At 34.9% G+C, this 27,572-nt stretch overlaps 3 protein-coding genes across 5 annotated transcripts in view; 1 reads left to right on the forward strand and 2 right to left on the reverse strand.

The window, feature by feature from the left end:
- LOC145938824 (uncharacterized) overlaps positions 1-2,399 on the reverse strand; it is a 70,409-nt gene extending 68,010 nt beyond the window's left edge. For 2 of the 3 annotated variants that reach the window (XM_083042612.1, XM_083042611.1), the window contains exon 1: positions 1,469-2,394. In XM_083042612.1, coding sequence (XP_082898738.1) covers positions 1,469-1,532 — 64 coding nt within the window. In that variant the 5' untranslated portion in view covers positions 1,533-2,394. Of the gene's footprint in view, positions 1-1,468 lie in introns of all 3 variants that reach the window. The other variant, XM_083042613.1, reaches the window with a different exon arrangement.
- Positions 2,400-5,417: 3,018 nt separating this feature from the next.
- On the reverse strand, positions 5,418-9,364 carry LOC145938555 (mitochondrial import receptor subunit TOM40 homolog 1). The gene is made up of 6 exons (XM_083042271.1): positions 9,148-9,364; positions 8,422-8,536; positions 8,080-8,333; positions 7,847-8,008; positions 7,563-7,712; positions 5,418-7,485 (listed from the first exon to the last, which is right to left on the reverse strand). The coding sequence occupies exons 1-6, from the start codon at positions 9,332-9,334 to the stop codon at positions 7,346-7,348; spliced, it is 1,008 nt and encodes a 335-aa protein (XP_082898397.1). The 5' UTR covers positions 9,335-9,364; the 3' UTR covers positions 5,418-7,345.
- A 1,134-nt stretch (positions 9,365-10,498) lies between these two features.
- On the forward strand, positions 10,499-14,643 carry LOC145938624 (RCC1-like G exchanging factor-like protein). The gene is made up of 8 exons (XM_083042382.1): positions 10,499-11,204; positions 11,280-11,537; positions 11,652-11,943; positions 12,017-12,189; positions 12,279-12,440; positions 12,656-12,783; positions 12,889-13,020; positions 13,570-14,643. Exons 1-8 carry the CDS (start codon positions 11,063-11,065, stop codon positions 13,645-13,647), a joined length of 1,365 nt encoding a protein of 454 aa, XP_082898508.1. The 5' UTR covers positions 10,499-11,062; the 3' UTR covers positions 13,648-14,643.
- The last annotated feature ends 12,929 nt before the right edge of the window (positions 14,644-27,572 follow it).

Consider the following 27,572-nt stretch of genomic DNA (forward strand, 5'->3'; position numbering starts at 1 on the left):
ATTTTCCACTGTTTTGTATCGTTGAAAATAATATGCTTCATAATTATCTTCAATTTCAACTCAAATATGATTGTAACGTGAATAAACGACGCATTTTTGCACATAGATAATTTTCTCTTAGAATTTACCCGGAAAATTATGGTAATCGTGGGACAATATGGTATGGAAAGAATTTTATGAGAATTTCTCTGATTAATATTTATCACAATAAAAATAATAATATCTACACGTTAAAATATAAAACATGTGTGATTAATTTTACTATGCAGTTTAATAAAATTAATCAAACATGTTTTATATTTTATTGTGATAGATATTATTTTTGTGATAAATATTAATTAGAGAAATTCTCATAAAATTCTTTCCATACCATATTGTCCCACGATTACCACGATTTTTAGGGTAAATTTTAAAAGAAAATTCTTTCCGTGTATAAACATACATAAATGCATCGTTTTCACGTTACAATCATGTTCGGCTAGAAACTCAATATAATTACAAAGCGTATCATTTTATTTCCAAGAATACAAAATAGTGAAAAATAATTCTCATATCTCAAAATAATTCATTCACTCTGTATAATATTCATTATATTTTAACATGAGATGTCTTTAAATATTATACAGGAGAAATAGATTATTTTGAGATATCAGAATTATTTTCCACTGTTTTGTATCGTTGAAAATAATATGCTTCATAATTATCTTCAATTTCAACTCAAATATGATTGTAACGTGAATAAACGACGCATTTTTGCACATAGATAATTTTCTCTTAGAATTTACCCGGAAAATTATGGTAATCGTGGGACAATATGGTATGGAAAGAATTTTATGAGAATTTCTCTGATTAATATTTATCACAATAAAATATAAAACATGTTTGATTAATTTTACTAAACTGCATGGTAAAATTAATCAAACTGATAAATATTAATCAGAGAAATTCTCATAAAATTCTTTCCATACCATATTGTCCCACGATTACCATGATTTTCCGGGTAAATTCCAAGAGAAAATTCTCTCAGTGTGGATATTATATTTGCACGAACTTTTTTTATCGCCGCGCGGATGATGCCGGAAGGACGCTCGCGACGGGTGCTGAATGCAACCGGCGCGGCGACTGCACCACAGCATGTGCGTGTTATACCGGCGAGCGTTATCGCGAGAAACTAGGGGCGGCGTTATCACTCTGATATCCAACGTATATACATCCCCCACGACCGGTCCCTGGCCTCCAGTGACTCGCGGACCATCGGCCTAGTTAAGCGTTTTAGTGAGACACACCGTGTATATGTAATTTTCTCCTCGACATCCTCGCATCCTGAAGCATCCGTTACGTCTTGAACGTGAGATCGTATGTCAAGTCGCGATTGCACAAGCTCAAAATAAAATCTCGTCTCTCCTCCTTCCCGTTCTCTCTCTCTGTCTGTCTGCGAAATAGCGGAAATAAAAATGGTGGTACTCACAGTATTCCCGATGTCGATATTTGGCTGCTGGTTTGCCATCCTCGTCGCTTCTCCTTCTCTTCATCCCGCGATTACTCCTGTTTTCTCTTCTCGAGTGCGTGTACTCTTCTCCAATATATGTTTATCTTTCTTAATCCCTCGTCGTTCCTCCCTTGTTTTGCAGGCGCCGATCTGGAATTTGCACTATCCGTAAGAAGAGAGGAAGATTCTGGTCACACTTTACTTCGGCGAGGGTGGCCGCGCGACTTTGACGACGACGCAACAGGTTTCACCTTTGAAGAATCACCGCGCGTTGATTCTATCGCGTTTTCCGCGCGTACCCGTAAGGTTAGGGGGAGCGATCTATGGTTATGTGTGTGTACACCGATCGGCGACTAGACGAAAATTAAGATCCCGGCGACTTTTGCTTGGCTATAACGAGAGCCCGCGCCACTGTGCTCTATGATCGGGAGCGAGGCTCGTGTATATTATGTACATAGAGCAAACGGAGGAAGAGAGAGAGAGAGAGAGAGAAAGACAGCAAAAGAGGGAAAGAGAAAGAAGGGGAGCAGGCGCGAGAAAGACGGAAAACGAGCGAGCAATTGCAATCCTCCGGCCGAGACGTTGCAAGTTTCGTTGGCGCTCGAATGGACGCAGGCAAGACGAGGATGCCACGAAAACGAACGAGAACGCGCGAGAACGTGGACGATCGACGACGAGAGGGGTTAAGTGGGAGTGAGGATGGATATAAAGACCGGAGAGTAAGACAAAGAAAGAGAGAGGGAAGTGGCGAGAGGAGAAAGAGAGAGAGAAAGAGGGGGGAAGTGTATGTGTGTGTGTGAGAGAGAGAGAGGGAAAAGTGAGGAGGAAACGAGAGCAACTGATACTAACCGCGGCCGCGAGCGAAGTGACTCCTGGGGAGGGGAGGGTTGATGCCTAAGTCGGAGCGATGGCCGGGTGGGGGAGCGCGAATCGGGGGGAAGTAAAATCGCGCGCGCACGCGGTGGATTATTATCGCGCAATTTCTATACTCATCTACCTCCCCCTCTTCCTCCGCCGCCGTCCTGCGCGGTTTTCTTATCAGTGACAAAGGCGTGAAGGGGGGGAGCGGCTAGTGACCACCCCTTTTGTACCCTTTCCTTGTAACCGGGCGAGTTAGCCGGCTTCTTTCCCGCCGCCACAGTTTTGTGACTCGCTGGAATTTATGCTTCGTTCCGGAATGTAATTTTATTGCACTTTTATTAACCGCGCTCGCGCGCGCTTTGCAGCTTACAAAGAGAATTAATGACGCTCTCTTGGATCGATCGTGATTAATATTGCCAATTCAAATTTGTAACTTTTGATATTACGGTTTGAAATTCGACGCGTGAACTTTGAATTCTCTGTCGGTGTTTATTTTGTGTGTTACGTTTAAAAAACGATTTCTTACCTTGCGCTCTGTCTCTCATCCTTTCGACGTCTAGATAGACCATCACTCCGAAAGTATATGACCTGTGATTGAGACAGTAATAGATTACTTTGTACTATATAAAAAATTGTCCATATGTCATAGATATAATAGAAATCGTGAGAGGGGTTTATATACATATATATTATTTACGTGACGTTCGATACACAAAATGTATGAAAGAAACCAATTTCACTAAGTTAAAATTAGCAGGGTGGCCAAAATCAAACATTCATGTCTATGAATGTTATTAATTTTATGCTATTGACCACCCTGCTAATTTTAACCATCGATTTACCTAACCGAACTCTTGATCCTAAACATTTTTTTTCACAACATGACAATGTTTATATTGATATTTAGACACATGCAAACATATTTGTTATAACACAACTTATCGTATTCGACAATAAATATATATATTTATATAAAAAAGAATATTTTCCTTTTTAAATTCTCTTTCTGAAATAAATGCCGTTTCTTTTAAAATGCTAAATAAATATATGTATCGCGAAAATGTTTTCGGACATTACGGTAAAATAAAGAAGTACAAGAGACAAAAGATTTACTCGGCAAATATATGTGACAGCACAGAGAAAGAAGCTGAGTTCAAAAAAAGTTTTATGTATCAAAAATTATGTTTGAATCTTACTTTTCTCTCTTCGAAATCCAGACGATCCATCGTTGCGCAAGTATATATGACCTATGATCAAAACAATAATAGATTATTTTGCACTATACACAAAAAATTTCTCTATCCATAGATATAATAAGAAGTGAGTAGGACGTGCGACATGAAATTACATTCGGAGTATAAGTACGCGAAGCATGCAATGTCTAGTTATATTATGACGTAGAACGTTGCCAATTTCACAGATATATTCTGACGTCATGAATGCCGTGAATTTGCACCAATTTAGATATGTTGAAAAAATATACGCATCGTCTATCTATAGATATTCGTGCATCATGACTATTGGTTAAATAATTTTAATTTAATTTTTTAGAATACGAAACTTCTAAATTTAATTTTTATCGATTGATTTAACATTGTACAAACTGATTTATCTTATTTTTAATCTTGTTTTTAACACATATCGAATTGTCAAACAAAAAAGTTTGAATTATGATGCATAAATATCTTGACATGTTAAATTCGCGCAACATATCATGTATTATTTATTTATATATTTATGGAGTTTTGGCATGCTATATATAAATTTCTAACATAACTTCAAGAATTTTTAAATTAATTATGATTTAAAAAATATAGAGAGAATATTTATTAACAGATAATATCTTTTAAAAAAAATGTGTTGAAGCATATTTATATAAATAATAATACGTACAGAATACAGAAATAATTAATTTAATAAATATGTTAGAAATTTGCACAAAATGTATACAGTGTGCGATTTATGTATCATATTTACGATGTCTAAAAATATTTATATTGTCATGTAATTTATATAAATTGTTATACGATTTGATATAATTTTTATCTGCTTTTTATCAAACATAAATAATGAGGTTAGAGAAAGAGGTTAGAGAGAGAATAATATCCAATTTCTTTCTGGGGCTGTGTCTATGAAACTTTAAACATTTCGAATAATAAATAAAAAGCGGAGAAACACTGTACATATAATGAGGACTTACGGTAATATATAATGGGAGAGGAAAGATTATTTACAGGTTACAGAGTCGGCAAAGTTGGGGCAAGTATATAAGCAAGCGGCTGTTGTGAGCGACTGTTTCGAGAGAGTGCCAGGTTACAGATACTCGGCTGTCAAGGACAAGCTTGTCCATTCATTCGTCCGTTCCTACAATCGATCGATCATTCATTCGTTCATTCATTCATTCATTCATCCAATTGATTATTACTAGCACACGTGTGTATATGCGAACGGTTTAACCGAGATTTTTTTTTTATCATCAAAATATTTTGCACGCATTAAACTTTCAAGAATTGTCATTTCTGTAAAAAGAGATTATTTTTTTTTATACATACGATAGAAGATTTAATTTATCGAAATCTCTCGTGCATTTGTTTTATAAACGGGGGGGATCACACAATGCTCGTATGCACATAGTAAAGCATTCAAATCACCTCGAGCGATCGTAATCCTTCGGTACATAAACGTTACATTCAATTTCTCGTCGTATACGTAGTCATTAAAGAGAAGAAAATCCGTTTAACACACTTAATAACTTGAGTTTATCAATTAATTGCAATTAATTTAATATTTCTTATATAAAAATTAAGAAATATTTTTATCGGCTCAGTATTTAATAAATAAATGTGATTTTTAAATTCGGCCAATAGAGCCAATTCTTATATAAACTAACTTGTGTTAAAGCATATTTTAAAGTAAATATATACTTCTTAACATACATACAAAAATGAATGATTTAATATTATTTGTTATAAATGATTTAATTAGTATAAATTGATAATAAATATAATAGACATCTAAATGATAAAAATTACTTTAGCTTTCTTTTCATAAATTTATCATTGCAGGAGAAATTCTTTTTTTCTCCTAGTTACGTCAAGTAAAATATTAATATTTTTTTCCTAGTTATGTAAAATTATTATTATTTCAAACTCTACTTCTAAAGAAAAAATATCGATTAGTATCGATATGTATGTATTTTTAACGCTTGACAAGAGTTAAAAGCATTGCGACATTTGCGAGCCAGCCTCGATACATTTGCGAGTTTGACCGCTTTACAATTACAAGCGCACCATACACGAGACTCACCTCGAACTTTTAATGATCCCCGCGCTAATTGCTTATTGTTTTCTCCGGGAAGTAAACACGCAATTGCTCGCTCTGATCTCAGGAACCCGATCTATCCGCCCAAGAAGTATAAAGCACACGATACAGTTTGGCCTTTAGAAACATATCTTTTTTCTTATAACATAAAATATAACATATATAAATCCTTTTACTTCACACGCTGGTTTTGTTCAACAATATACAACTTTATTCTGTCGTACTTACAAGAAAATTGTGTACAAGCAGATTAAAGTAAACGACGTAGGTCTCTCCGCGTGTGCTATTGTAACATTAAGGATGGATTTTACATCAGAGGTAATTAACGCAAGAATATTGTCCACCTATTGCAACAAACTTTGCTAATCAATTGATGATATCTCGTGCAAAAAATTACGCGCATTTCGATCTACGAGTGTATATGTTGCAGGAGGAGAATATTTTGATTTATGAATATTTCTTAAAGATGTTTTACATTTTCGTTCATTTATAGTAAATTATGTGTGGACCGAATCATCGAGACACAAAGCAGGCATTGCCTCAATGTATGTACAGTTATTCCATTACCGTCATTACATTGCGTGGCACATGATAGTTTATCATATTTTTTGTGACAATTATTTACAATTTTTTCGGTAATAGAGTCTCAACAGATTAAAATATATGAACACAAATATTCATGAACTTTTCATCATCTTATAAGTTGCGGATTGCTAAAATGGAAAATTAATGAACACACACATTCATCAATTTATACAAGCGAAATACAAAAAATTGCCTTCACATAATAAATGCATTGTACCTTCGTGACATAAAGAAAATTACTATTTGAGTAAATGCTAAAATTGCATAGTAGGATTCATGAATATAGGACATGTCTATATACTTTATCTGATATCAGTAAGAAAAATCTAAAAAGTTTATCAGTACGTTTGTAAATAATATTTCATAATGAATTTAGGGAAGTGACTCCACTGCTTTGAAATAAATGTTCCTACATCTTCACAATTATTGAGTGTCTACAACATTAATATTGCCATAATAAATTTAACAAAAATTTGTAATCAATCGTTATTCGACATTTTTGTTTCAATATTTTTGTCCAATACATCCTTTACTCATATAGCTGTTGCAAGTTGATTGCGAAAGTTTTGATATTCAACAGAAATTGATATACTCTGACTGAATTTAGTAATTGTTTAGAATATGTATGTCGATACACATAAATGCATCTTTAAAAAATCCATTTTTTGTGTTAAACAGGATATTTTATATTCACGAAAATATATTTGAATTATATTGGACGTGGACGTGAATCCTCCACAAAACATATAGGATATTTACAACGTATTATCTTTTATCTCAATTTTTTAAATCTGTATTATCAATATTCCAATGACAAATTGTTGTAGACAGAAATAAAAAAAAATAGACAGTGTATTAAAACGAGAAATTCCATCCGAGAATCTGTATAGATTTTAATTAAACCAACACGATCGCTTAACACATGAGTTATATAGTTTTAACGAAGAACGTGACATGCCAGATATTCGTTGAAATCGGAAAGGAATCGTGGATCTTAAGATTGCACGACTGTCCGACTGCACAAAATAGCGGAGTTCCCGATTTACTTTGGATCTGCATCTTTGCAAATCGCATGACCAAGCGTCGTTTTTAACCGATGATTAGGCCGCAACCCAGTCTGAATTGCTGCTTGCTGTGATTGAGCATACCGCTAAGCGCAAATGAGAATGGTAATGGTTGTAGCCTCTTTTCTAGGACTGCCCCTACCGTCCAAGTTGTATCTACACTACCTGTAACACGTGATAAATGAAATAGAGGTTAAAGAATCGGATATGATTGTGCAGAGTAATTTTGAGCACCAACATACCTTTAAACACTAAATCCGCTTTAGGTAAATCGACTTGATAGGCGATTGTCGCCGTCGATTCTTGCATTCGCGCATTGATCTCTAACTCCACGCCCACTTGTAATTGTGGACTAGCTCGTTGGTGAAAACAAAGATGGCAAGCAGATGGACCTTAAGAAAATAATGATTTACGTTATGCAATGAGAGAGAGAGAGAGAGAGAGAGAGAGAGAGAGAGAGAGAGAGAGAGAGAGAGAGAGAGATCACGTAATTAATGTATTTATCGAGAAAGTGAGGACTACTTACTAATGCTACCACTAAATGTGGAGTCACCGTGTGTATATCTTCCTGCAGCGGACAATAATGCGATTTGTCCACCTGGTAAACCAGGTCCACGCTGATATGCAAGTTCACCACCCAATGCGAGTGACGGTGTCAAGTTTTGTAGATAATGTAAAACAAGTACACCTGAAAATAAATTAATATTTAATATAGATAATGCATGCACTTGATAATATTTTTCACTGTTGTCAACTTACCAGAGCAATTAAAAAAGTCTGGATTGCCTAATGTTAACGAGCAGGTATACGCATCACCTCGATAATCAGCTGTCATTTGCATAGCCGTGAATTTATTTCTCTGCACTTGCGCTGCCAACTTTCCTTTCAGTCTTGCACCAAGCTGATGAAGAATATTGGCATTAAGATTTCCACTTGGATCGATATCCCCCAACAATACAGGATATGCCTCTGTAGGTGAAATTTGTTTTGTACCGACATAAGTCGCGCCAAATCTGAAAAATTAGTTAAGTATCATGATAAATTTGTTGTAAAACAAATAAAAATTATCAAATGTAAATGAGTATATCCACAATTATTTACCTGTAGCCAGACTGTATTACAGAACTCATGTTAATAGTGTGTGAAATATGGAAATGGTTGCTTAATCCCTTATTGACAACCAATTTTGCTCCCTCAAAATTAATGGGAAATATATCTGCAAAATAAATATATAAATGTAGTCAATTATTATATATTATATATATATGTATATATAAATTATAGTACATTAAAATGGCAAACTAATCAGAAAGTACAATGTAACCAAATAATTTGAAAAAATTATCTTCTACATTGCAGAATAATAGACTTGTATTATATCATATAATCATATTGAACCCTATATTAATTATTCTTTGATTAGAATTTCTTTTAAACTATTTTATTTTTTTACTTTCCTTGTCATTATATAATTATGCAAATATGTATTGGACCATTAATAAAGAGATATAGGTAAATAGATGAAGGGGGGTAAAAAATAAAAAATAAGAAATATAAATAATAGAAAATGAAAGAAAATAATTAAAATAACTAAATAGAGATAACATAATAAATATGAGGATTATATTTATCTCTTGCATTCAAGTACAGAGAGGGACAACGCAGAAAGCTATCCAAGTAAGCAGAATTATATATATGTTAGTTATTCGTAAAGAAACCAATCTAGAAAATTGCAAAAAGTTTTCTGTGATAAAATGGAAAAACACGGAAAGGGTCCGCCTGAGGGGAAAGCGATCTAGGATCGTGACGTGCACTTTGACGAGATACCTTTGCACTTCTTGTGCAGGTCCTCGATTGTACCCGGGTTCTCGACCTGAGCGGCCGTCTCGGCGGGAGCGAACACGTCCGTGGACGCGTCCTGTTTCCCTAAATTCGGCATCAATCCGGACCCCGGTGGCGGACTGTAAGGCGGCGGAGGCGGAAGAGGCGCGGAAGCGGCTATCACGTTTCCCATTATTAGTACGTTATTTATTATCCGGACGATTTATCCGCAGGATACGTCACGCTCTCGACGAGATCGCGTCCTTCTCGGTCTAGTCAGGTCAACCGGATATGTCTGCCGCACCGGGTGCCTCAGCTTTTTATCACCACGTCGAGGAGAAACGGAGCGGACACGAGCCTTTACGGGTTATACACGATACAGCGTGTTTCACCGTAAGTCGCCATTTGTACAGAGCATGGAGGTAAGAAATAACAGGAGGGAGGATATACCCCCCTTGCCTGGCAAGCAGACGTAAGGGGGGAACACTAAGCGCCATATTGGTGTGGCTTATCGAAGCGCGACATTTGAAATAGTGATGAAAGCACACACAAAAAAAGGAAAAATTCATAAATAATATTTATAAATATGATATATATATATTGTATATATAATAGTAATATATATATTGTGCTATGCCATATAAGGTTTGTTTTCTATTCCTGCACTGGCTGAACTGTGCACACTGGTGCAATAAGTTAGAGTGAGACAAAATATACTTTATTGTCTCATTCTAACTTATTGCATCAGTTCAGGAATAGAAAACAAGCCTATTGTAAGCGAATCTGTATGTATTTAGTAGCATGGACATTTTATTTTATAATATTTTATAACTTTTATATCTTTTTAAAACAAAATTAATGTGAGATCCGATTTATTCACCAAACGTGTTTCTCACTTACTTGGTTCAGTTAGATAAGATAAAAAAAAATAAAAACGCCATATTACTGTGGCCAACCAATCACATTTGGTTGTCACCCACACCACTTACGATACGCCATAAAGATGAAGAAGACAACGAAGGGAAACTCTCTACGCAAAGTTGCGCTGGAAAATTCCGCAATTAGCCTCCATATGTTCTAGGGACTTTAGAGAATGGTCGACTGTGATTCGTCGATTAGCTTACGGCGAGAGGGAGAGAGCGCGTGTCGATATGCGCGAGCGTTCGACTTTAACCTTCAAGTGGCGCTGCGTCACGTGGTCGCGCGGCGGTCGGAATTCGGCGGCGCGGAGTGGGGGTGAGTGGTGGGGGGATGCGCGCGCGGCGCACGGCGCACCCCCCCACCACTCACCCCCACTCCGCGCCGCCGAATTCCGACCGCCGCGCGACCACGTGACGCAGCGCCACTTGAAGGTTAAAGTCGAACGCGCGCGCATATCGGTGGCTGATGTTCCATCTCCGTATTTTATTACGTCTGTGGGCCGTGTTTTTATTCCTCCTTCCTACTGTTATGGCACGTGAATTTTTCAATCATTTCTATCATTTGAATCATTTGATTGATCAGAGCGAAAGAGATAAGGATTTCTCCATCCCGATTGATCGATCAAATATTTGTAGCGTCAGTTTAAGCGTTAATTTAATTTAATCTCATTGTCAGTTGTATATCAAATGCGTTAGTTGCACTTTGTATATACCGGTGAGCGAAGTGAAGTGACAAAAGAGACAGAAAGAAGCTTCTCTATTAATAAACATGTGTTGTTGTTGACCTCGTCGATGGGCGAAAATTCATAGAAAGAAGAAGAAACAGTCTAATATTGTATAGAAATTTGTAGCCTTAAATAGCTATTTTTTTATATGATCTGCAGCAAACTGTAGCAAAACAATTTGATCGAATATAACTGTTTTGCAACTGGTTTGATACTTTAGTGGAAACTAACGATAACGAAAGAAAAGGAATAAGAATAACTATTTAAAACTCAAATATGTTTCGAGATATTGTAGGAAAAATAATGTTCGGTACAGGAAGAAATTCTTTGAAACTCGTAAAGAGAGCTAGAACTTTATACTCTCTTTCAAACAGTCAAAAATCTATACCTCAAAAGTCTAAACCTGAAACATTACCAAGTAAGAAAATATAGAGAATTATATGTATTTTGAATATTCAATTGATAAATTACATTAAATCTATACTGTTTACAGTTTTTCAATATCCAATCAGTCAAGAGGATACTCGCAGGGTTTATGTATGGGGTCTTGCAGATCATGGAGCTCTTGGGGAAGCAACAACATTACGAAGAAATCAAACTTCATATCTCTCAAAGCCAAAAAGATTATCTTTTGCTGAACGATATAAAGTAACAGACATTGCTTGTGGATATGGTTTTACAATTTATGCTGTACATTTGTCTGATAAAAATATTGTTTATGGAACCGGGATAAATACGGATTCACAACTTGGTAATTAAGAATTGAACTGTTTTACTTTTATTAAAATTATTAAGTTATTTTTGCTATATTTAAAACAGGTTTTAATGTTGAGAATTGTATTATAATCTAGTTTTCTTGTAATAGGTTATAATCAAATGGACAAAAAATTTCCTAATAATATGGTGTTTATTCCAAGACCAATAAATTTGCCATTAAAGAATGCTTCGACAAAAATTATAAGTACGGCTGCTGGAAGAGCACATTCGTTAATATTAACAACAGAAGGCTTGTTTACATTGGGTAATAATGCATATGGTCAATGCGGTAGGCCAATTATATTGAATGAGAATTATGAGAAAAGTATGGTTGTTCATCATATACCTGGAGATATTAGAGGAAATAAAATTACTGCAGTAGCAACTGGTCAAGATCACAGGTAAAATTTTGATTTAATATTAATTACATATTTGTAATCTTTCTATATTTTTCTCATTAATATTATATAATAGCATACTCTTGACAGAGACAGGTGAGGTATATACATTTGGCTGGGGTGCTGATGGACAAACAGGTCTTGCGCATTATCGAAATGAACATCGACCAAGTTTAGTTAAAGGTGATCTGGCAGGACAACATATAATCAAAGTTGCTTGTACTGCTGATTGTGTATTAGCTCTTAGTGGTATGCGAGACTATATTTTTTCTGAATTTTTGATATAAATAATTTGAAATAACCAAAACACATGTGCATGAAAAATATTTCTGTTTAAGATAAAGGGAAAGTCTATGGTTGGGGTAATTCAGAATATGGACAATTACCAATCAAAGAAGATAGTTACCAAGTAAATATTGCTACAGAACTAAATATACATCAAGAATTAGGACGTATTACAGACATTGCAGCAGGTGGATGTTTTTGCATGATTTTAAACAGTAAGTATTAATGTATACTTTATGTGATATTATAAATTACAATTTTATTTTAATCTCACTATTATTTATATTTGCATCTTAAAAATACTAAAAATTTTTACTAAGATTTTATTTAAAATATTAATATAAGTTGTTTTACGTCAGTTCATTTGTTTTGTGTTTTATATATGTGTTAATATATCTTTGCCTTATTAATATATTTACATTTTTTATAGACGCTGGTAATGTCTATGTATGGGGATATGGTATACTTGGTCTTGGTCCTCAAGTGCAGAAAGTATTTAAACCAACTATGATTCCTCCTGCATTATTTGGCAATAATATATACAATCGTGATATCAAGGTAATTAAAGTAATACGAATTTAATACAAATTTAATAAAATTCAGAAACTTTTTTATATAATATATATTTTATAAGTTTATAAGTCTATATTTTTATATACATAGGTAACAAAAATATATTGTGGAATTAGTCAATTAGCAGCACTAACCAACTCAGGCGATTTATATATGTGGGGTGGCAATAAATTTGGATCTTTAGGATTAGGACACATGAAGGATCAATTTTTCCCTTTGAGGGTATAGTTATTAATTATTATTATCAATAAATATGACAATTTTGATAATTAAATTTGCATATTTTAGTAGGAGTAGTATCTTGCTTTATATTACTATTATTATTTTCACAATGTTCCACAGATTAATCGTCATAATACATATAAATAAAGCAAAGTTAAAAAGCAATTTTGTAACAAGAGTATACTAAAATTACATTAATATGAAAGTTTGATATTGACGATCAGGTTTTAGTTAATAAATAAATAATAAAAGAAAAAATTGTAAAAATTACAAAGAAATGCCAAAGATAATTTCAATTTTTTAATCCATTTTGGTGTTTCCTAATTATCAAATGTAATCTGTGGGACATCTATATATTTTACAAGCAAAATAAGTAAAAGGAAAAAGTAATAGAATATAGGATTATCTGTAGTCTATATAACATAGTGTATTATCTGTAATCTATATATAACATAGTATTATCTGTAGTCTATGTAAGGGCATAGTATATCTGTAATATATATGGGAGTTGTGTATATTGTGTAGTAATTTGTTGTTTTCTCATAACAGGTAGCAGTAGGAGCTCAAGTAAAAAAAGTTGCTTGTGGAGTGGATCATACAGTGACTCTTTGTAAACCTTTTATTTAAAATCACATTTTGATTACATGTCAATTTATTTATGTGAACAAGTTTAAATATAATTTCATGCTTTCACATATTTATCTACTCATCGACGTCTACTGTCGACATTTCACGATATTTCAATCGGAGAAAAAGTTTAGTGACGCACGCGCGATGAAGGAAAAGTTCGACATTCATGACAAAATTTTAAAGTTCACGCCTACGAGGATATGAATATTTAATGGCCCCTCCAGGAGGAAACGAGCGGTACACCGGCGATTTGATTTTTTTTCACGTAACGATGATATCTAACAGCCGCGCAGTAAGTAATTTACATAATACGAAAAAGAAAACATCCGTTTCTTTTCGTCTTCGCGATTCTGAGAGCATTTCAATTATACGAGATCTGTTTGTATTTCGTAATATTTCGCTACTAGAAGAAATATTTCAGTTATCCGAATATTATTTTGGTGGGATAACTGTCCCAATCCACATATCTTTATAGAAAGAGCAAAAATTATGTTATACCAATACATGTGTGATAAATATATCCTATCTTTTGACAAAATCTCGGGGCTAAAAATTTCCAGCCTTCCCTGCGAATAACGAATAAAGAGTTTTATTATCCGGAAAATTAATTAAATTATCTGATCGATAATGTAACTCAGCCGTATGATCGAGTTCTTTTTATTGAAGGAATTATAAGTATCAATCGACCGTAGAAAATTTGATCGTATCATTCTATCAGTTGTTCGATTCTGTAATGTAGTGTCAAGAGAATATCCTCTCGTAAAGAAGTGATTCAATAAAATTAGCAAGTTATTGTCGTGTTATTCGTTATTATATCTTTTTCATCTTTCCGTAGTATTTAGTAATGTAATTTAATTTGAGCAATATTTTACTATATTTAGTCATCCTGTATATAAAAAGTACAATAGAGGAAATTTATTAAATAAGATTAATTATGTATGTGTGATTATTATGTTCTTAGTATAATATTCTATATTGATTAAATAGATAATAAAATAATACTAAAACTATTTCAAATAAGTTTCAACGAAGCTATAGAACTATCTCATTTTTCATTTAAAAGACAACATCTCATAAATGTGCACTTTGCGCATGAAGAAGAAGGTTGTTTGTAAAAGTAGAAATAATAAGAAGTAAGACATGGGATTAGGAAAAGACCGCGTTTGCTATGGAGACGACTTTAAATGGATTTGCTTGCAGCAAAGTGAGCTCAGGTCAGTCGCGGCCGATGTAATCGCCAGAATCCATCCTGTTATAACTTATGCAAGTCCTCGCATAATCCAGGAGCGTCCACCTTCTATGTTATACATTTTCAGAGCGTACCATCAACGCGCTGAACATGTAAATTTAGTGGCGCTACGCCAGGATTTTCATTTCAAACGAAGGCAATGACTATGCGCAGATGTAAAAATTTTTGTACGATGGATATTCATGGCTATCGTCAAGCGCGACAATAAAATTCATTTCATATAGGTATACATGAAATGTCTTTATCTTGCATTAATAAATACATTTGAAAATTTCCTTCGTCATACCATATTGATAGATTCAAAATATTTTTATTTAAGATCAAAAAATTTTTAAAAAGAAAATATCAGTGCGAGTATAATGTTAATGAAGCACAAAAGAATGCATAATCAAATTTCCTAATTAAAAATTATATGACATGTTTGCGTAATTGGCATTTTATTGGCATTTTTTAAATCATTTTTTTTACACCGATAATCCATACATTTTTATTATGCTCATAATTTTTTATTTTGTGATAGGTATTTATGTGATTTATAATTTTTTATGAATTTCATGTAAATCGATTCGATTTAATATGGCATAATTTACGATATAAAATGGACATACGTAATGCATATATATGCTTATACGTATATATTACAATAGCAATTTTGCTAATTATTCTCATTCAATCACTTCTAACTTGATTACATATTAATTTACAATTATTGTTAAGTGGAGCATACATTTCATTCTCAGAGATTGTGGTAATTATAATGAAGCGTTAACTAAAAATGCGAATTAAAATATGATTATTTCTAATTGCATTTGAGATTATAATTATCAATTATATTTCTGATTTGCTATCCTGCTCTACTCTGAACTGAAAAATCGGACGAAATAATAATATATAATTTCTCTTTTTATATATATATATATATATATATATATATATATATATAAAAATTAAAGCCCTCGAACGTCGAGTAAAGCCCTCTATATTAATCGATCTTTTCAATGATCGATTAATCGCGAAAGACTGATACTTTCTAATTAGACAGTTGGCATCACTGCAACTTCGTGCGTCGCGTCCCGCGGATCGTAGATCGTAGCTTCGTATAATTATAATTGTCGCGTGCTGTTCTCTCAAATATGCGTCGTAAATAACAAAAGCGCATAAAATATGCGTACGATTAAAAGCGGAAGTGCCGAAGTATGAAAAGTCACGTACAATTAATGCCGGGATGATGAGTTCCGCACAAAGTGCCGTACAGAGTCGCGTACGATTAACGTATTTACGTCGGGAGTGTCGTTCAAAATGTCGTGCGATTATTATTTTACTGATTAATACGCGCGCGTGATCGTATTTTCGCTAGCGTGTACTGTGTTAATGCCAAAAAGACGCTACAAGTACGAACAAAATTTATATAATATATAAATATATATAATTATATATGTATATAATATAATTTGTATATAATATATTACAGTACGAACAAAAGAGAGAGAGAGAGAGCCAGGAAGCCCGGCGCCCGCTGCTGCACATCATATCGGTGAGTGTATTGCATACAATTAATTGTGCAAAATATATTAATGCAATGCATAACAATTCAATATTAAAATCTTTAACGAAAAATTCGAACAAAAAATAGAATCTTTAGATCATAATATCTGCGCTTCCATTAGAATATCTCTCTCGCGCATATCTCTCTCTCTCTCTCTCTCTCTCTCTCTCTCTCTCTCTCTCTCTCTCTCTCTCTCTCTCTCTCTCCCTCTCCCTCTCTCTCTCTCTCTCTCTCTCCATCACGCTGCCATCTCGCTATCGATGTTCATTCTTGGCTGTGAAGTTAGGTTTCGTCATTAGTTGGCGACACCGCTGCGCAGAGTCTTGCAGTCGTGGTGGGGATCAGTCTTTTTCGAGACGTGCAGCGTAGCGGACGCTTGGGACACACCTATTTAATGGGAAGGATAGAAAGAGAGAGATATTGGGTTCGCTCTTCGCCGGGCTCGGTTCACTCTTGGCTGTGAGGTTAGGTTTCGCCGTCAGATGGCGACACGCTGCGTAGTCTTGCGGCGGTGATGAGCTTCACGCCATTGCTTCACACTTCAAACTTCACACTTCACTCAGTCTCGAGTGAAACGTGCAGTGTAGTGGATATAATAAAGAAACGTGCGAGTCTAATGGAGAAGCGCAGGTATTTTTTAAAATTATTTTTCCCATAATTTTTGATTTTGTGACAAATAAAAACAACGAAGAACGTAAAAAGAAAATGAAAGAAAACGGAATAGTACAGAAATAAATATAGAGAGTAGAAAATGGGAGAAAGAAGAAAACTAACCTCTACTGTCCTCGTAAAAGCTTCGAAACACTATATAATGTTCCGAAGCTTCTCCGAGGACAGTTCCCGACACACAGAGGTTAGTTTCCTTCTTTCTCCCCTTTTCTACTCTGTATATTTATTTCTGTATTATTCAGTTATTCTTAATTTTCTTTTTACGTTCGTTGTTTCGACGTGTTTGTCGCGTGTCACACGATTATTATTATCACAGTTTCTCAGGCTCAGTTATGAAGAAATATGTCCTTTTTTTATCGCGCTTCTTGCTCTCGTTCTTTTTTTTATCCGTCTCCATTTATAAACTGTTTCCTTCAGTTTATCTCGTCTTGCAGTGATCTCGCTCTATTAAAACTTTGCGTTTCTTTGTCTCTAACTTTGCGGCGCGCCGCACCTCATTTCTTCGTTGTCTCTCTCACTTTTCGTGTATCCTATCTTCCTTATTTGATCTCACTGCCACTTCACTACTTTTAATAGTTCCATTCATTCTCTTTCACTCTTTCTAGTTGCATGTATCGTTGTTAATCATCCTCTTTCTACATCGTCTTCTTCCAATCTCCGAGTTTGCCTTGTCCAGAAAATGTAATTTTTTTGGTTTGCCATCCATTGTTTTTGTATGCTTTATTATGTATGCTTTATTTAAATAAAATCCTCCAAGCAAAAATCACTGCAATGGAAGAAGCGAACATCTTCGAGAAACAAAGGTTTCTGCAACATTAAAAAAAAAATGTATCCGTGTTATTGTGTTATTGTGTTATTTATAACATACTTAATTTATTAATTTATTAATTATATGTATGTATTTTATTTGTTATCACAGGTTAGATTGCTGATATGCTGCACGCGAGTTTGACCGCGAGATTATCGAGTGCCGAACGGACGTGCGATTATTGTTTTTTTTCATTGCGCGATGTACGCGAAATACGCGTGTGTCTCACGCGTCGGGTCGGGAGTGCCGTGTAAAGTGTCGGGCGATCGTAATTATTCGTGTTTTCGCGAGTGTCGTGAGTGCTATCATGGACCAAGAGAGGAGGAGGAGGCCCGGGGAGGCATCGGGCGACAACGGGACAACTGTGAGGTAAATAAAAACTTTTTTTCTGCATTGTTTTATAAGATATTTGACTATTTCTAAACTTTCAAAACCTCGTGTATGTATGCATATATATAAAACACACATGTATATACATAATTTGAATATTTTGTTTTCAGATCAATGTGCTGTGTACTACAACTCTGCTGTTGCACGTATCGGTGAGTGAAAAATTGTATTTATTTTATTTAACATTTCTATAGCGATAATGGGGATGTATGAAGCTGGCAAGCAATATTGCATACTCTCAACTATAATCTCGCTGTCGTGATAAGACGAATTCTCGCAAATCGTTATGAATTTTTAGCAGTCGCGAGCGCAACTGCAGCATATAAAAATATCGATACACACACACGTGCGCACAAACTCACCGAAGGTGTGAGGAAGCAAAGGTACAGACAAAGGGATGACCTATATACACATACGGGGTGCGCCTAATTTGCATTCGCTTTGACTTTTAAATTTTGCGACATGGACTTTACAATGGAACGAAGTGGTCAGAGAAGTGGGAGGATGGTAAGAGAGAAGAGAAAAGAGAGGAGGAAAAAAAGCGAGAGGAGGATAAATGATGCCCGATGCATAGACGCCGCTGTAACGTTGTAGTTCGGTGCAGATGCGTCGCCGAGATCGGCGTAGATTTGCTTAAGAGGTCAAAGAGAAACTCTTTTCCAACTTATTTTCCACGGTCGGTTCGCGTCCGCTTTTGTTCCTCATCTTTTTTCACTTCTTTCGCGCTTTTTTCTCACTTCTACGAACGTGTTCACGCTAAAAATTATTATCGATTATATCTCGTAAATACTCATTTTTTTTTAAATACAAATTTAAATGATAAATTGTGTAAAAATAAATTATATACATTGCTCCTTAGGTAGCGTTCGTTTTTGCTGTATAATAATTTATAAGTTTGGCTACGCGGGCAGAAAAATTTTAAATTTTGTTTAAACCAAACGAACGTATAATGAGAAACATAAGTTTTTTTGCATCTCGAGTTTATTTTATATGAAATATCATTGAAAAAAAAAACAGTTAGATTTTTTATTAATTTCTCTCTCTCTCTCTTTTATTATAATTCTTCATAAATGCAATTTATATTAAATACAATGGAATTGTTCTTATAATATATCGCGGAAATTTTCACCTTGATAATAAAATATAATACAATAAGATCGAGCAAGAAAAATATATGTTGGTTTATTTGTATTTCTATCGAAATTATTTATATCAATTTACACATAGATATCTTTTCATTATACAATCGCTCTGAAAAGGAGCAATATAGCGTATAGGCGATCGTTTCTTCTCCTTTCGCCAACTGCAAAATCGGACAAGGAAAAATCTTATTCTGCTCTCTTTCTAATGTTGTTTTTAAGCCATCAATGGAATCGCGCTCAGTCTATTTATAAATAATTATATAAACGGATCAATGGATTAATATAAATCAAAGGATGTTCACCATTAAGTGTTGATATAATTACGATATTCGCGAATGGTAACAGATAGTGACACATTTTGTTGAGATATTTTCTCTGCATGTACATTTATTTTCCTTTGAGCATAAAATCCTGTGAAAATTTAAAATTCTCTATCTTTCCGATACAATGAATAGCGTCCACTGATAAAAATTTAGAAATATAAATTAAAATTGTAGCGTTATTATACGTATATATACATATATAAAAGTTATGACAACGCGACATTGCGCTTGTTCACTTTTTTACAAAGCTCACACAAAACGGATTTAATATTTTATCACGGTATAAATTTTATTTTCATTTTGCGTTAAAATTATTAAGCATGAAATATCATAAAATTTGATATTAAAAAAAAATTACATTAAATAATATATAATATTTATTTTACAATATAATATTATAATATTAATAATATAAAATATCAATATATAATATTATTATAATATAATATAATAATATAATATATTTTATTTTAAAAATATTTTTAATAATATAATATTAATTAATAAATTTCTCATTTTCTTACTTTGTAATTTTCTATTACGTTTCCTTTACATTCTACAATACATTGTAATGCGATTTCAAATTAATTCCATTTGTTAAGTTTGGGATCAATAACGAGATTGTGTACTCGCCTATTTCACTTAAAGCAAAACGGCATTGTTGTATCTAATATTTTCCCGTCACATTATGCATATAATATTCGTGAAAGTCAGACTATATATATATATATATATATATATATATATATATATATATATATATAATGGTTTACGTTAATACTGTTACGCCTATTAATTAGTAAAGTTGCTTCACGACACGCTGCAAACTGTAAAGTGTAGAAGAGGATGAGGAAAGAGGGAAGCTTTTCTCGTTTTCCTCTTCTGCAGCTAGCTTGAGTCAACTGATTTAAATAAGTCGATTTTCCTGCTATTTTATTTTAGCGCATTAGACGAAAAATTACACTGTCTGTACAGAAAATCCTATCGGGCTGCTTCTACCGTTCTTACGAAAATTGAGCTCAACGAGAGATGCTCAAATGCGCATAATAAGCATCCTAGGTCCGCGCGAACGCGTTCTCCTCTTCATTCGAAAGACGCTTTGCCTTACGCAAACTGTTCGTTTTATGTGATTATTATCACAAATTGTTCGTTTTTATTTCTTTAAAATATTCCCTAATTTTAATTAATCTCGATACTTAATAACTTTGCGTGAACTTAAGTTCAATCAATTGATTGATGGAATTATTTCATGTCATAATTTTCGCGTATAGAACTGCAGCGGGATTAATTTAATTTAATTTCATAATGTTTCTAGGATATACATATATATATGTATAGTTATTTAAAATAATTTATCCGATTTCAAGTGACTATATTTTGAATTTATAAATATACAGTATTTAGTGATATATCAATCAAAAGAAAAACTGTCCAAGTTTTTACCTAACCTTATAAATGCTCGATATGACTTCTCTTAATTACACGAATAAAATCAAAACGGTTAAGGGTTAAGGATGTTATGTACATGCCCTCGTTGTCCACAACTCTGGATGAACTCAAAAATTACATTTTACAGCTGCGGAATTAGTGACAACGGATATGCTAGAACGAATATGGGAGGAATATGATTATTCTCGACTTTGTACTCGTGTAAAGATAAAACTTAGACAATTTTTTTAAAATTGATGTATCGCTAATTACAATGTATTTGTAAATTTCTAAAATATAATTATTTGAAATCTGATGAATGATTTTGAATAATCTTATATATATATATATATATATATATATATATATATATATATTATTTTTCGTAAAAATACTTTTATAATATAAAAACGTGATGACTCTTTTTAAATTATTCTTAGACTTTTAATATCCCGGTTACATTAGCAATAATACTGAAAGACATTCACGTTCCAAAGCGAACGGACGACAAGCGTTGCGATAGACGAGAATAGGCAAGAGCAGAAAGACCAAAAAGAAGACGCACGAGTAAGAGGGTCGCGCAGTGCATTTTCTTTTCAGCGTACAAAGCGAAGTTTCTCGCTTCGGGTCGAGAACCAAGACACATCGTACCGCTTTCTCTCTCTCTCTTTCTCTTTCTCTCCTTTCCTCCTTCTCTTTTCCTCGCAAGAAACGCTCTACGGAAAAATGCTATTTCATCCTATCCAATCGCTTTGTCTGCATCATGCCGAGGTTGACGGCCTTTTAACACAATTTTTCAAGCGGATCGCCGATGCAACTCGCAACTTCCCCTATTTCCCGGACTATCTCTCTTCTCTCTCTTTCTCTCTCTTCCTTCTCGTACTCTAAGTTGAATGGACCTCTTGCCCAGCATTTGTCCTGGTGCATCGCGAGGATCAAAAGACGCGTTCGGCACGAATAAACATTAGTACTCGACCCTCATCGACGGACTTACATGCAGCGCGCGTGCATCCTTTCGGAGTTGCGGGAGCGTAAGAGTGCGTGTAAGATGCAACTTTAAATGCAACAGCGAAACTTGCACCGGCGAACTCGCCTTCTTCGACTTCTTCCGGTCTCTCGTGCAAATGGTATCTCGCGATTCGCGAATGAATACGTTGGCGTATCTTTATTTGTAGCCGTGCCAATTGGGTATATCCAAAATTGTCCTCTAATATGTTTATGCGCGTTTCGCGAATATTCGATATCCACGCACAACTCGTATACTAAAGCGCGGAGAAAGGATTATGTTCATTTCTTATGATGATATAGTTGCTCGATGATATTCCTCGAACGCACAATTTTACAGAGTTCCTCCTCTCCCTTCTATCTTTCCAGTCAATCAACACACACACACACACACTGCCCATTCTCTAATTATTTCCCTAACACAATACAAAAGTACAGGCAACAAGAATAGGGGGAATAAAAAAAATATATATATATATGCAGAATAGAACAGGGAATAGTATTTATTTTAGCGCAGTAATAATAGTTAGATTATTAGCTCTATCAGTAATAATAGTTCTAATACACAGATAATTTTCTCTTAGAATTTACCCTGAAAATCATGGTAATCGTGGAACAATATATTATAGTATGGAAAATATTTTATGAGAATTTCTCTTATTAATATTTATCACAATAAAATATAAAATATGTTTGATTAATTTTACTATACAATTTAATAAAATAATCAAATATATTTAATATTTTATTGTGATAGATATTATTTTTTATTGTGATAAATATTAATCAAAGAAATTCTCATAAAATTCTTTCCATACTGTATTGTCCCACGATTACCATGATTTTCAGGATAAATTCTAAGAGAAAATTCTCTCAGTGTAGTACTTTATTCTATAACAGATAATATATTTATATATATTCCTGTTCCCCTATTGGTGGATGTATTTCCATTCCCTATTCCTTTATATTACCAATAGATACTATTCCTACATTGTCTATTTTTATATTGTACTTATTTTCTGTTCTTATTGATGGATATATTTCTATTCACTAAGCCTATTTCCTGTACACTTGTATTGCATTAAGGCCCTCATTCTCGCACTTTCACTCCTGAGCCTTCACTACCTTGCCAATCGTGGCGTTTTGAACGTGTCGACACAATAGTTTATAAGCTACGTATGCGGCTACGTGACGAACTAAATTAAACTAAACTAAAGCGCACCATGTTTGCTACGATGTGCGAAGAGGGAGAGATATAGAGCCGAGGTAACGTATTACGTGTTACCGAAAACGCGTCTATTGCTCGTGCGTCCAACCCGGACTCGAACTAACGGGATGCAATTAATGTCTGTCAATTTTCAGAATTCAATATTCTACGCTTCGCAACGTCCGACATAAAATTGTAGCGAACGTTCTCGATGCAACGTAATAATTTGTTAATATGATGAGGAAAATAATAAACAAATCTTGCAAAAGAGCTTTGAAAAAATATCTACCAATATCTTAGATTATCGAAATTTTGCAAATATTAGTATAATTTCAACTATTTAACGAATTCGATATTATTACCGATCCTTTTCCGTATTTGGGAGCAACAAGTGCCTTTTTTCTTGTAAAATTGCTGGTAAAGGCCGATTGTTATCTACAAGATTAATCAACCGTCTAGCGTGGCGGAAGAGCTCAGTGAACGGTAACCCTAGAACGTAACGAGGCGAAACTTTGTTAGCTTTAAAGCGCGAAAGTCGGCATTCGCGGATGTTTACTTCAAACTTCGTAGCGTGGTGTAATAATATTGAACCTAACTGTGCCCTGATAGAATCAATATTAGAAACAAAAAAAGAAAATATTAATCCGATCTGAAAAAAATTGTCGTTCTACGGAAAGCGCTTAATTATAATATAATTATGTTCGTCTGAGATTTACATTTCAGCGTTACGTTGCGCATGAATATGTAAATATATTAGCATTATCGTAAACTCTATCAATATTTGTAATATAATATATGGGAGTTTTATATATTAATTAAAGCGAGAACGCGCGTGCCAGTCAATCAGATAAATATATACATCAGTACCCAGTGTTCTCGATCGTTACACATAATTGTCAATATAATCGTTACAATAATTCATCCTATGTGAGACGATGTCCGTCGTGTAGGGGAGGATATCAAGCGGCATATATGTATACATTGCGCGCATCTACATCTCGGTATGTATAGATACATACGACGGTCCGGTTCCATGTACGCAAATTATTGCGCACTCCACTTTGAGGTCCATGCGGTATCCGTGGGTCGTGAATACGTTATCTTTGTGCGAGAAATTTCATCAAAATAGCGCGCGCGCGCGTGCTTTAGTATAGCCCTAACTTGACGTGAACCTTTAATAAACTCGACTTCGGATAATTCTCGCTTTCGTCGGACACTTTGGAAAATAATTCCGTCCGGCAACGGGGCGTACTTGTCAGGATGAGTGGTCATCGCGTCGCGCGATATTGGTTTCGTGCGAGCAAAGTTTTTCGCGCAGCTTTCGTAAAATATTAGGTAAACGAAAACGAACTTTACGAAAATTTAGAGACGTTTATCGAGTACGTGGAAAACTTATAAATGTCTAACACATGTTCGTGGAATATATTCGTGTGATCTGAGTGCGACATCCAATATATATTTGCGTTGCGCGGTCAAATTTATCAAAGTATCTATCATTAAAGCTAATGTCGACGATGTTCTGGGTCAGTCGTGTTCTAGCGCTGGAAAATTTTTGACTTTCTATTTCTTGTGAAACATATCATGGTAATTAATCATGGTAATTAATGTCCCTTTGTGGTTAGTTAAACAAGAGATCATTAATTATCATCATTTATTATCTATTATCGTAGTTATATGTAATTACAGTAGTACTATAATCATTGGTACTATAATCATAGTTATCATCATATGAGGTTAAAGCTAATATTCTTCATCGTACGCAATTTTCGCTTTGATTTGCTTTATTACACGTAAATGTTTTTTTATTTTATAATAATCTCTTTCGCGCACTGTGCAGAAAAATAATTTTTCGAATTAGAATACATATTTAGTGTTTTTCACAGTGGGGCAAAATCCAATAACGTTTCAAAAATAATTTTCATTATTGATACAGAAAGAGACAGAGAGAAAGAGAGAGAGAGAGAGGGAGGGAGGGGAGGGCAAATTGATAAATTCGCAGATCCATGCCGGTGTATATGTACATGTGTGCGCGCGCGTGCGAAAGAGTTACATTAGCCAACACGCGAGCAAATTGCATTTGTCGGAGCACACGTATGCACACAGTGTATATCGGTGTGGCGATACGCGTGTCGTGTAAATCGAGAATCACGAGAACAACGTTCTACGCACATAGATCACGCACCCTGTTGTGTGTGTATGTGTCGCGTAGTTCAGTATCAGACAACGGAACACAATTCGGCACGCGAGTTGGAGACGGGCATTAACTGACGCACCGCATCTGCATGCCGACTTTACGACGTTACACAGCACGCTAGTGAAATGCGTGTGCGTGCGCGCATAGACTTATCTCCCTGATTCAAGATGTATCGAGACATCGAACACACAATGCGCGGCAGTGTTTGTATGAATTTAACACGAACCGCGATACATACACACACATGTACACCTATAGGGTGTATGTATTTACGAAGTTATGTTGCATACATAAATGCCAAATTGGCAAATAGGTATACGTTATACGGTATACGTGTACATACGCAATATCGTTGCACAGTATTTAAGTTTTTAATATAGCGCGTTTAAAACTTGCATGATTAATCGTGCAAATAAAATCAGCTATGTTAATTGCCAAAAAAAAATTTAATCGAAAAATTTGAATTTAAAATTAATAAGATTTTTATTACTATATAAATTATATTATAATATACACACGCATAATCTCTCTCTATTTCTCTCTCTCTTTGTTGTAAAATAACTCATGCTGGCGTAATCTGTCTTCATTTCCCACATGCGCGCGTAGTATATTTTTCCAAGATTTTTATTTTTGACATTACATTACCCCCTTTTCAAGTCGGATATTTTATCATATGTCAAATATATCAGTTTTCTGTGTAATGGATTGCTGTGCGAGTGAGAAAACTGTTTCGCACTGACCCATTATCACTTAGTAGCGTGAAAAACCGTTTCTCTTAATGGCAAGGTAAACATTCAACTTTACTAGGATCGTGAGAAATTGCGAGTGTGCAAACTGAGAATTTCAACGTGCGTACGCGAGTGAATTCAGTGCGGAATGTCAGCAGATAAGGGAGCATATGGCCATGCTGCAAGTTTGTGCATCCACACATATACACATGGTTTTCCTTGCGAAATATTATACGAATTGTCGCGAATTGAATATATACGAAAGAGACGAGCACGTGTTTTTGTCGTATAACTCGTGAAATAATGTTCGTTAACTTTTCAAGTTAGCTTCGCGATTCCATCCAGCTGTTCTGCCGTTATTCTGTTAATCACGCAACAAACTATAGCTCCGATAATTGAAAAATAATCTACGCGAAACAAAGATTAAATATTTATAAATTTTTATAAATTCTGATACAGAAAGAGATTGTCATATATATATATCCCACATTACCTTGACATCGCAATCTAGACAGCTGCATTTAATAATGTGATTGCATACGCGTACATTTCTCGGGCAACTTTCATGTTGAAGAGCAATACGTCATACTTTTTCGCTTTTGTCTCTTAAAATATTTAAAAAAAGAAAAAAGAAAGGAAAGGGAGAGAAAGGGAGAGAAAGCTCATCTTTGATGTTGCAAACTTGACACGCGTGTCTAACAATAAGACTTGCACGTGCCTCGCACGCACATACATGCATTCGTATATACTCTCATATGTACATCTTGACTGATCGCGCGGATATATATAGCGGCTGTAGCGGCAAGTTTACGGACGGATGTACGTACGGATGTAGGGACGGACGTAGGATCGATCCGTGGCCCTGGAAAAGGTGCGGGGCACAGGGTCGGAAAGGAGCGAGAGGTGGATGGTGGTGTGGAGAGGGTGGTAGTTCTCCTCGCGCATAGGGTGGGAAGGAAAGCCGCCGTGTTACATCGGGGAGAGGGATATGGTGGTCCTGGCGACTGCTGTGCGCCGTCGCGACGTCGCTCGACGTCGAGGCCAGTCGAGTTTCCACCCAGGTGGGGGTTGGTTTCTCTCTTCTCTCTTCTCGACCCTGTCTCTCTTCTTCCTCTTCCTACATCCTGTTCTTCTTTCTCTATCTCTCGTCGACTCTCTCGTGCTTTTCCTCCCCTTGCTCTATTCCTGTGGTCTCTGTTCAGCCACCACCATAGGATCCGTTCCTCTCGCTTT

Source organism: Prenolepis imparis, unplaced genomic scaffold (genome assembly GCF_030444845.1).
Source record: "Prenolepis imparis isolate NDT839.2.m4 unplaced genomic scaffold, iyPreImpa1.0 SCAF_7, whole genome shotgun sequence".
Taxonomy (NCBI): domain Eukaryota; kingdom Metazoa; phylum Arthropoda; class Insecta; order Hymenoptera; family Formicidae; genus Prenolepis; species Prenolepis imparis.